We start from the raw sequence: 12,266 nt of genomic DNA, 5'->3' as shown, positions 1-12,266 counted from the left end.
CACTGGACCACGGTGTACATTCCCACCAGATTCTGGCGCCTGTGTGAAGAGAAGGCGTGAGGGACTCAGTCAGGAGGATTCACTCAAGGAGAGTGTTTCTCATGGCTTTTTGAACTGAGATCTGAAAACTACAAGTACCCCTGTGGCATTTCCTTCTTAAGCACGTGATTCCCCCAAATAAAAAGGATCTGGAGGCTAAATTCTGGGACTGGGAAGTATCGTGTCCTTTATGAGTAGGAAGAAATTTCAGTGATGGTGGCAAATGTGGCAATAGCAGTGGAACAGGGTCACTGATACTTTGGGAACATCCCCTTCTTATTCCCTTCTGGATATTTTTTTCACAGCCCTGTCAGACTGCTCAGACCCAGGATCTACCTAGAGGGAATTTCCCATCTGGTGGCTATTTGTGGGAATCTGCTTAAGGAATCCAGGTTCCTGGAAGCTCCTCAAAGCTGAGGATGGGGGGAATCAACAAATTCTAAGAAGTTTTGGGTGCCAGGAAAGATAAGCTTTATTTGTGCACACTGATAAGGCTTTGGGAAGTAGAGTTTTCTCCAGCGTTCAGGTCTTCTTGACCTAGGACCAGGAAGTGTGAGATTTTCAGGAAAAAGAGGAATCCATCATGTATACATCTAGGCAGCTTAATTCAGGAGGAGAGGGACGAATAAAACCGAGAGTGAGAAGTGACATCAACTCCAGACTGGTCCTTGGCTGTGGCTCTTTGGCTCCTCAAAGGTTGCAGGTCAGCTGTAGCCCCCAAAACCATGGCAGCAACTGGAACATCCAGAAAGCTCCACCTCACAGCAGTTGGAAGGCTGGGGCTGGCATAGGTAGACACTTGGAAACCGGTGGGACACCAGAGAGCAGCAGCTTCCAAAGCCAGAAATACAGCAGCTGGGGACACAGCAGGAGGGGGCAGGAGGGGGGCAGGGAGCCAGGGCCTGAGGAGCCTTTGGGGGGTGCTTGGGTGGATATTTGGGGAGGCACTTGGCAGGGAGCTGGCACTTCTGCTGGTTTTGTTGGCAGGACACCTTGGAGAATGTTCAGTTGCTCTATAAAGCAATGCAGATATTTCAAAAGTTCAGTGATTATAAATCTCATTTGTATCAGTATTTTTCCTACAGAGTCTGAAGTTCTGTAATTGATTTTATGGTTCCAGGACCCATGTCTTTACAGCAGAGTAGCTCTACTTTCCTGGCATAGGAGAAATCAGGCAGTTGGTAAGTTAGACTTTGGTAACACCTTCTCTTACCTGTCCTGGTTCTCCTACGACTCCTGACTTTAAAGGCAGTAACGTAGGGCACTAGGCAGTTTCAAAAATCTTAAGTTTTTTTTATGACATTATCTGGTTTATGCATTCTAGAAACCACACGTTTAGCCTGAGCCCATGGTCACTCCACCTGTTTTCATCATCTCCCTTTTTTTCATTCTTACATCATGGGCTCTGCCTTCAGCCCTGTCTGGCTGTCTCTTGTCCTACAAAGTAGCCTCCCCCACCACTGGCCCAATCTCTGGTTACCATTTATCCCCCCTAGGATTGCTACTTCTGAGCCATCCCAATGATTTCCATGAGCCTTATCTTCCTGCAATTACCAGGTAGTTCCCATTCTCTCCAACCTGTCCCATTCAGCTGATGTGTGGCAGTCCCGGCCACCCCCAAATTGCCATCAGATCAATGAGGACACTCACCTTGTTCTTCTAACCTTGGGCAAGTGATGATATGTTAAATGCAATGAGGAGATAGTCTGATCTGACATCTTTTATACATATCCTGCACCTAACTCAAGGGAATAAACCACAATCATGTGAAAGCTGTTCTCAACCAGGTGGTTATGATGACAATTTCCCACATTCAAGTGGCTCTGTCACTCTGACACTGTGTCACACTGGGTCACTATTGGATGTTCATGAGTATCTTTCCAGAGCATCTCTCCCCTCCATAATCCCTGGAATTATTTCCATAAAGATGAGAAGATCGTGATTTATAAGGGAGTTTATAATGGCACAGCTTCGGGATTGAATTTAGGGTTTCTGGAGGAATCCAACGCATGCTTGAGATAAAAATCAAAGGCCAGGGCTTCCCTGGTGGCGCAGTGGTTGAGAATCTGCCTGCCAATGCAGGGGACACAGGTTCGAGCCCTGGTCTGGGAAGATCCCACATGCCGCGGAGCAACTGGGCCCGTGAGCCACAACTACTGAGCCTGCGCGTCTGGAGCTTGTGCTCCGCAGCAAGAGAGGCCGCGATAGTGAGGCTCGCGCACCGCGATGAAGAGTGGCCCCCGCTCGCCGCAACTAGAGAAAGCCCTCGCACAGAAACGAAGACCCAACACAGCCAAAATTAAATAAATTTAAAAAATAATAATAAAAATAAATGAATTCCTTTAAAAAAAAAAAAAAAACAAAGGCCACAAATGTTGGGTCACCCGAACATATAAAGGAGTTTCTGAAAACTCTATCAACAGGTTTGGGGTCAATAATCCAAGCACCCTTGGGCCACAGCCAAAGACTCAGTGTATCTGATTCAGATCCCAAAGTGCCTAAAACATTAACCAACAATGTAGCCTCATAGAAAGGCCCAGCTGGAAAGGATTTCAGGCCACTATTTACCCTCCACACATGGATGACGAAACTGAAAGCCAGAGCAGATGAAGGAGGTGCTCTGAGTCCTGCAGAGTCTGAACTAGAAGCCAGGTCTCCTAACTCTCTGAGACCATGAATCCAGCCACCTCTTTCTTTGATCACAGTTCCTTGTTTCCAACTTGCTTCATTATATCCACTGGAATCTACTAGCGCCTTGCCCACCAGCAACCTTTCCTAGTTTGCTTTTCTTAGTTCATCATTTCAACCACTCTTTGGCCAATATAATAAACTTTCTTGCCCCTTCGGCTTGTTAATGCACTTGACGGACAAAACGCAGACCCTGGCTGAATCTGCCCTGCTATGCCTAGCTGCTATAAAAAGTAAAAACAAAACAAAAACAGATCCTTTGGAAAGTTGGCATTATCTTAAGATCATAATCATCCACCTGGTTGAGCCCAAAATACTGCTTGGCAATCCTGTATACTTCTCTGTATTTACTGTGCACACACATCATGCCTTTTCTCCTCTCTTGAACCTCTGAAACATTTGCTGCTGCCTCTAGATAGATGATACTGCCCCTACTTCATGGGGTAAACAGCACCCGTCAAGTGTAAAGTACTCCGCTTCCTACCACCAGGTCTACTCATGCCTGCAACCATCCTTTGTGACTTCTTGTGTTGGAGAAGGATCAGCTCCTTTTCTTTTCTAATGCCTGTCCCTACTCCTTTGCTCTGAATCCTTGTATCCCCTATGAAATGCTGCCACAGTTTCCTGTATTTCTCATAACACCATGCTTGTATTTATTTTTCGATATCTGTCATCCTGGATAGAGTGAAATCTCGGTGTTTGCTGGTTCACTCTTTATCCTCAGCACCTGCACAGTGCCTGACATCTTGTAAGTGCTCAAAAAGTATTTGCTCAGTGAATTAATGAGTTGTGGTTGAGACAAAAGTCTCTCTCCTTTCACTCCTGGAGAGAGTACCTGGGAGGTCAGGTTAGCAGCAAGCAAATGGGTCAGGTGTGGCAGGCTGCTCCCAGGATAAAGTCATCAATGCCAATGAGTCACAAGAACTTGACAATGGAAGTCAGGCATCTAGTCCTGGCTCTGTTACTCCCCCTGGGTTTCAGAGGAGACTGGACCGGATGGTCTCAGTACATCTTCAAGTGTGTATTTGCATTTATGAGCATCAGACCTCCAAGGATTAACATCCAAGTGCTACCTTTCCTGGTTTGCTGTTTTCCCTGAACTTATTTTATCTGAGGTTGGGAGCGGTGGTGAACTTGATGAAGAGGGGAGAGATGATGGCTGGTGTGTATGTGAGGATGTGAAACATTGCAAGATAAGCCACATGATGAAGAAGCAACTCCATATAGTCTATTTATTTCATCCCACTTATTAGAGGAAATTACTTAACTCGTCTGGTTGTGACAAAGGAGAGTATTGTGTATATATGTGACTCTTGCTTAATCGTGGCCCCCCTATCTACGAGTGTGAGCTATTGAAGCCCAGATCTGTGGGATGGGCAAAATTATGCTCCTTCTTTGCATGGCCCCCACTAAAATATTACAAATAATTTTCAAAGGTTGGAAAATATTGTTCTATTGTATTGATCCAAAATCATCAATGAATTACTGGTTCAATAATGAAAAATTATTTATCCCAACAGAAACTCCTTTCTTGCGGTAACTTTGAAATGACCATTTTAATGACATTAATTTTTCACTGAGTACCTGTTAGGTGCAGGGTTTTGTGAATTCAAAGATTAAGATACTTCTTTGCCCTTAAAGAATGAATGATACAAGTGGGATGATATGAGAGAAAGGAAGGGAATTAAGATTTATTCTCAACCTCTCATCCATCAAACATGTTATTTTCATTATTCCAACACATTATTTCTTTGAGTTTCTTGCTGTTAATCCCATGTTACAGATAAAACAAGACTGAGGCTCAAAAACAGAGTGAGAGTTAGTCAGGGGGTGAGAGGGAAACAGGCATTCTAGGTAGAGGCAAGCAGAACACATGCATAGGCACAGAGATGTGAAAGGGCTTGATCTTTTCTGGAAACAGAGTGGCCATACTATTGGATAAAAGCAAGAAGTGGGACACTAACTGGACAGAAAGGAAAGGAGGGTCCAGAGCATTAAAAGCTTTACTTGCTGGGTTGTGTACTTTAGCCTATAGATGAATGGCTTCCAGAATTATATCCCTTGGAACGCTGTTGCCCAGGTTGTGCAAACGTCACCTCTTCGGAGAGCCACACCTGCAGACAGTATGAGTTGCTCTGTCTGGGGGCGCTTCCAGCCCTCCCTCCCTGCCTCCACCCTTGTCTATGTGTCAGTTTCATGTCTTTGCATGCACAGAAGCTGGAAGAAGATGGGGCTTGGAATTGGGGCACTGGCCTTTGAACCATGGGTATGTTATTTAATATTTTTGAGCCTCATCTCTTTTTTTTTTTTAACGTGTAAAATACAGTTAACCATAAGAATCTCATAGAGCTATTTACTGTGATAATGCAAATAATGTTTGACAGGTAGTACATTGAAAATACATTTTAGTTTCCTTCCTTTCCCTCACCATTCTACTGATATGGGGGTTCCTAAAAACTTTGAGTCAGATTTTAAAAGATTGTTTATCCTAAATTCTTGACTATTTGGGCTACCTGAGAGGAGGAGCCTGAGCAGACAGCAATCTGGACCTTCCACTTACCCCCTGTTGCAATAAGAGTCATTGCACCTTTACCCGCTTTATGTATTAAAGGCAAACAATCAATTTCATCTGAAAACTAGATCATGCTGCCTAAAAACTTTTGACTAGAGACAACTGGGTCATCCTTGACCATTTAAGCAAAGGAGGGACATGATGAGATTTATATTTTAGAAAGATTACTTGGGTTAGGTGGCCTTAGGTGCCTTGATTTGGTTACTTAAGCTGAAGTCTATGGTGACAACCAGGCTACAAATCTGATGTGAGGATCAGAGCTGGACTTGGGGGAGCTCTTTGTTAATGAGCTTGTAGACAGAGGGACTGGTTAGAAGGTGATTGGAGGGTCTTCTCTTCACCGAGGGCTGCCTGGACCTCGTATATTCCTCTACTCTATCCTCATCTGCCCAAGCATTTCCTCACCATCCTGCCTGCCTGAGGATTCAAGCATGCTCTGGATTCCTGCTGTCTCGGGTGTGCCCTTAATAGAAGGGTGAGGTACCAATCAGGCCAGCATTGATATGCATGAGATTCTTATCAAGCTAATTCCTAAGTGATGAAATAAAGGAAAATAAGGATCTTCTTTCTGACTGAGCGGTCAGATCTTTGAACAGTCCTCCTATGGGACAGAATCCCAATGGGAAGGCAGACATGTGGGTCTGACTCTGGCAAACTGCACTGGGAGAGGATTCATGGTCCTCTCAAGGGCAGTGGGATTCACACCCGCATTGCTGAAGGACCCATGCTGCTTGTGCTTTCCTTGGGGTGGAAGGAACAGTCATGACCCATGTTCAATGACCTGGCCCCGGGGGTCTGAGACCATCCCAATTAGTGGATAGGAGAAAGGGACAAGATCTGCTCAGCATAACACATCCCCATGACTTCTGTGACATGGCCACAAAAGTCAACCCCCCACCCTTGTCGGTATAGTGTCGACTAGAGACATAGGCCCACTATATATAGGATGGTGGTTTGAACGAAGAAACCAACACCAGCATTGAGTGGGGTTCTGTAAGCTGTAGGTACAGTATGAACATCATTATTTATTGCAGTCCCAAGTATTCCCCGACTGCTGAGTCCTATACCTGTGGTATTGGGGAACACACACCAATGTCATCTGGTGCCAGTATTATGGCCCCTCCTTTCTCTAAAGTCTCCAACTGTAGAAAACTCCCTTAGAATGAAGTAGCAGGTCATCCCTGGGGCACAGGCCCAGTCCTGACACTGACCAGCTGTGGGTCACTTGCCTCTTCCAGGCCTCAGTGTCTTCACTTGTAAAATGAGTGTTGTTATTGGTGTTTTTTTTATCTTGATCTCTGAGGTAATGATGAGACCTCTGTGCTTAGGGGCTGCTTGATCATATTAAGAGCTGAGTGACTTTCTGACTGGTCATCTTTGATGGTTGTTGTGGTAACAAATGTAAGCATCCCTCTTTGAATCCTAGGCTCTACCCTGGCCCTTCAGTTGACCTCAGTGAGTGGAGCAATAACTAAGACCTCCTATTGCGGCTTGTAATTACAAATGTCACCATCAAATGATGCCTTTTAGCCCTAAGATTAGAAAGGATGCAGAGAGATCACCTTGCCTACGCTTCTCCTCCAGACAAAGATCCCAAGAAGATATTTATAAATCTTCCAAGAAATGAGACACCACAACCTACAGTAACAGAGCTTTCCTGCTCTTGTATAACTTCATCCCCTCTCTTCTGATATTCGCCAAGGTGAACAGAGCAGATCTTTGGCTCCACCATCCTCCCATACTTAGTGACTGCTGTACTCATAATATCTCTGGCTCGTCACAACCCCATGCTAAAGACTTCACCATCATTCTCTCCACTGTGTCAAAAAGAGATAACCCAGTAGGTTGTATCTTTCAGCTTGCAATTAACACATCTTAAGGAAAAGGCAGGGATGGTGATACCACCCCTCACTGAAAAGCCAGCTTCCAGTTGGATCAAGAGTGTTATCTTTACCTAGGAAAGACAGTTCTATAAAGTATAAGAGGATAGGGGGCAGGCATTAAGAAGCCTCAGGCAAGTTGCTCAGTTTGTGGCATCAGGACTTTCTGCTCTGTCAGTCTGTGGACCTGTAGTTCTAAGCCATTCATACTTTAGAGATGATAGTAGTCCCACAAGGGGAGTCCCTCACATTCCCCCACATTTGTCTTACATTTCACAGGTTTTACTTTCTCCTCTGAACAACACTGTGAGTTAGGTGTTACTGCCTATGGAAAAACTGAATATTGGAAAGTTTATGAGCAAGTGAAGATCACACAGTTCTAGGCTGAAGAATAATAGGGTTAACCCAGCAAGGAACTGCATGAAGCAAGGAAAGAGTTCTTTCAGTCTTGATCTTGGTGCTGTTATAGATCAGAGACTCTAAACCTTCTGTGCATCTGAGCTATCTGGGAAGCACTGTTAAAACGCAGATTCCTAGTTCTCAACTAAGACCTATTGAGTTATAATCTCTGAGGAGTGGGTCCTAAGTATTTACATTGTTTAAATATTCTCTGGGTGATTCTGCTAGTTTGGGAAGTACTGTCCTAAAGTGTAGTATGTATGTATGGTAGTACCATAGAATGAAAGTCAGCCCTAGTACCTTCGGGCAGCACTGTTTCCTCAGCCTGCTAAACCCTTCCTCCAAGCTCCTCCAGGGATCTTCACAGGCAATTAAAAGATGTAAGGAGCACTGGCAACTCACAAACTCATTCCGCCTTGGAGGGGTCTTAGCAAACATTTAGTCAGGTGCTTATATCCCCTCTCCCATATGCCTAATGCTGAGCTTTCTGGCCTGAAATGAAATGCTTTTATTTGGAGAACTCATTACCTCACAAAGTAGGCCATTTCCTTTCTGTTATTTTTGTTAGAGAATTTTATCTAATAAATGCATGAGATCAGATAATAAAGAAATAATGGCAATACCTCGAAAACTGTTCTTGACATATAGTCAGTAGTTATTTATTTGTTGAATGAGTGAATTAACTGCAAAGAAAATATGATGTTTGGCTTGGTTATATGGTTTCATTTCACACATGAGAGTTGAAGGATCAGATTGTGATGTGTGTTGTGATGATTACATAAATAATATGCATACAGTCGTTAGAAGTAAGGTTGTACATAGTAGGTGCTCTATAAATACAGATTGTTGCTGTTGCTTTTTGTGTTGTTGTTGGTATTATTATATTACTATTTGGCTAGTTCAGTGTCACTCAGTGATGAGGGTCTATATTTTTATTTCTCTAAAGATTTATAAATAACAATGAATATCATGAGAACATGTCAGTGACTGGGAAAAGCTGGTTTCACAACACTCTTCCCACCTCCCGTCCCCAACAGGACCACCACCATCTCCTCCAAATATCCCCATGAGTCATGCATGGGTTGAGGCTGTAAGCTGTGACAATGGACATTGGGATGGATCAGGCAAGGATTCAGGGTTGATTGGAGTCATATATTTGAAAAATGGCTCTCATATATCAGAGCTATTATATAAAGCTATAATGAGGAAAGTTCCCTAAAAATCATTTGCCTGTAGGGTCTGAGAGCAAACTTATTAACTAGGCACTAGAGAAATGAGTAGAGTTAGTGCTCGATCCAGGCAGGGACTGAGTTTGTATGGGGTTCAGAGTATGTCCATCCCTCTACTCCACTGGCAATCAAAGCAGGACAGAGAGAACCTGTCAGAGATAAGGGTAGAACTTCTGGGACTTCAACCAGAAGGAGAAGAATGGAGACATCAAAGGTCCACGTCGAGAGGGCATACTGAAGCTCAAGGGAGGAGGAGGGATCCGTGAGAATTCAGGGACTTGAGAGAACTGACAGAGCTGCTGTAGAGAGAGAGAGCAGTCTGGGACTTAGGTTCTGTACTTGTTAGGTGTTAGAAGATGCCTGAGCAGGTGGATAACAGAGCAGTAAGAAAGGTTTATTTAGACCCCTTTATCTTATTTGAGCATCATTTCACACCAGAATGAAGAATGGAGGTAATTTTATTATCCATGTTTCACAGATGGGTGAGTTACATCCTTTGTGAACAAAGCTATGACTAGACCTGTGAGACCTTCTGTTTTCAGGCTTCCTTATACTCTCGGTTGACCCTCTCTGCCATGTTAATAAGCAGCAATTTGTTTTAATGTGACTTGCTTTTCTCAGTGGGAGGTAAAACAATAGTGTTGTCATCCATCTGTAATTTTGTTCTAGTAATGTTTTTCAGTGTATCTCTGATCATTGCAAACAATTTCTTTTAGAATCCATTGTTAGGAAGGGCAATCCTTCTCTTGAAGACTATATATATCAGATAATTTGTCTCTTTAGATTTTATCTACCAGAAAGTTCAGAACTAATTATTAGTCTGAGGTATAGTAACTATTTAGGTCACAAATTTAATACTTGTGTTCTTTTATCTACCTATAGGCTGTCCCCTACTGTTTTCTGATCTCCTACATGCAGTTTTGTGACAGAGATGCTATGCCCTCTCCTGCCCTGATTCATAGGGAGAATCCAAACTGGTCCTAACCCATGCCTGGGTATGGAATGAGGCTTTCTCATGCCAATAGTCCCACACAAGGTGTCTGTGATCTCATGTTTTACACCCAAGCCATGTGATGAGTTTGCTCATGGGAAGTGAGTCTGCTAAAGTGGGATGGCGGGAGGAGGAAGCTGAGCAGAGTCTATGTTTAGCAGATGATTTCTGGGGAGTGGAAGTCCTCATGGAGTGACAGTCCATTTCAGTTTAGTCTCTTGGTCTTCAGGATGCCTGGTCTCTATCCTGACACGTCTTTACCCAGCTTCAAGGACCCTGGCTCACCATTCTTTCCTCTTTAATCAATAGTCTATATAGCCTCCAGAGGCAAGAAAAAAAGTTGCTTGCACAGCATGAAATTACTTCTGGGCTTTCATAACTTTGTTTTCAAAACAGACTGCACCATTCCTGCATACTGGGAATGAACAAATAAGTGAATGTGTGGCAAATGGTGGGAGCTAATTTCTCATTGTTGGAGTGGAAGATTACAGATAAACAAAGAAAGAGGCTAGGATAAACCATGTGATACTGAATTAGAGTTGAAGACATCAGTATGAATTCATTTTCAGCTGAATATAGATACCGACGGATAACTATTGAAAGGATTACAGACCCGTGCCTATACACTGGTTAGTATGCACATGTATATTTCAAAGCTCCATCCACTGCGAAGGCCAAGAAGCAATGACACCCCAGTATCAGTGAACACAACCAACACCCAGATCTTGGTTTATAATATAATTTCCCAATAAAACAAACCAGGGCTCACAAGACAAATAGCTGAATCTAGGTCTGGGGCAGAGAATATGCAAAATGAACCTGGTTCATCTTATAATGACATAAAACAAGGAAGTGCTTAAAAAAGAATCCAAATGGGGTTAAGGCAAAGGGACACTGGAGCTCACTGAAAGAGCTCCCAAAGCTGGAATAATATGAACAACAAAATAAATAAATTGGCATTGGATTAGAACCCAAAGTATAAAATAAATAGATACCCAATATCTATGAGTTCCTACTGATATAAATAAATGATTGAATAAATTTAAATAAAGAGAGAGAGAAACAGAGAGAAACAGATAAATCTTCCTACAGAAAAATTCCAAATAATTTGTGTAGCTACTGCCCGCTCAAGGAGGTAGAGCATAACTTCCTACCCCTTTGAATGGGCTTGCATATAGTGACTTCCTTCCAGAGAGGAGTACAGAAATGAAAGGAAAAAGAGTAAACTTACAGTTTGGAAACCTGACAAACACTACCTCACCCAGGTGATCAAGGTCAGTACCAACAGCGATGTCATGTTGATAGTATGTACCGTTGATATGATGATATGATATATGATATGATATGATAAGAATGGCATTTTACCCCTGTGATCCTCCTGCCTCAAATCCATAACCTCCTTCTAATCATGAGAAAAACACCACACAAATCCCAACTGAGAGACGTTCTACGAAATGCCGGACCAGTACTCGTCAAAACTGTCAAAGTCATCCAAAATAAGGAGAGTTTAAGAAACTGTCACAGTCAAGAGGAGCCTAAGGAGACAAGACAACTGAATGTAATATGGTGTCCTGGATGGAATCCAGAAACACAAAAGAGACACTAGTTAAAAATTAAAAGACAAAGAATATACAAATCAATTTTCACTGCAAAGTAAAGGAGCTGTTACAGTGAGAAAAAAAAAATTAAAAGAAATCTGAATAAAGTATGGGTATGGACTTTAGTTAATAATAATGTATCAATATTTATTTTTTAATTGTAATAAATGTACCATACTAGTGTAAGATCTCAACAACAGGGGAAACTGTTACAGGGGACGTGGGAAATTCTCTGTACTATCTTTGCAACTTTCCTGTAAATCTAAAACTATGTTAAATAAAAAAGCCTATTAAAACATAGAGTACACCCCAAATGTAAATTACAACTAACATTTGCATCAAAACATGTTACCTACAATATCATATATAATCCCCTCCACAGTTTCATGAAGCAGATACTCTTATTTTACTTTATTTCTTTTTTTTTTTTTTTTTAAACTTTGGGTTTATTTATTTATTTATGGCTGCGTTGGGGCTTCGTTTCTGTGCGAGGGCTTTCTCTAGTTGCGGCAAGTGGGGGCCACTCTTCATCGCGGTGCGCGGGCCTCTCACTATCGTGGCCTCTCTTGTTGCGGAGCACAGGCTCCAGACGCGCAGGCTCAGTAGTTGTGGCGCACGAGCCTAGTTGCTCCACGCATGTGGGATCTTCCCAGACCAGGGCTCGAACCCGTGTCCCCTGCATTGGCAGGCAGATTCTCAACCACTGCGCCACCAGGGAAGCCCTTACTTTATTTCTAAATGAGGAAACTGAGCCATAGAAAAGCATAGAAACTTGAGTAAGATCACAGAATTATCAGAGATTTGAAATGGGTTCCATCTGGCAGGGGTCTGAACTTAACACTCACCCTGTTCAGGAAGGTTTGGCCTAGG

At 42.9% G+C, this 12,266-nt stretch overlaps 1 protein-coding gene across 1 annotated transcript; it reads right to left on the bottom strand.

Annotated features, from left to right (window-relative positions):
• Positions 1-743: 743 nt before the first annotated feature.
• Positions 744-5,309, bottom strand: LOC130708939 (late cornified envelope protein 7A-like). The gene is made up of 2 exons (XM_057553659.1): positions 5,241-5,309; positions 744-1,031 (listed from the first exon to the last, which is right to left on the bottom strand). Exons 1-2 carry the CDS (start codon positions 5,307-5,309, stop codon positions 744-746), a joined length of 357 nt encoding a protein of 118 aa, XP_057409642.1.
• Between the last annotated feature and the right edge of the window lie 6,957 nt (positions 5,310-12,266).

The sequence above is a fragment of the Balaenoptera acutorostrata genome, chromosome 1 (genome assembly GCF_949987535.1).
Source record: "Balaenoptera acutorostrata chromosome 1, mBalAcu1.1, whole genome shotgun sequence".
Lineage (NCBI taxonomy): Eukaryota > Metazoa > Chordata > Mammalia > Artiodactyla > Balaenopteridae > Balaenoptera > Balaenoptera acutorostrata.
This window is presented reverse-complemented; position numbering and strand designations above follow the sequence as displayed.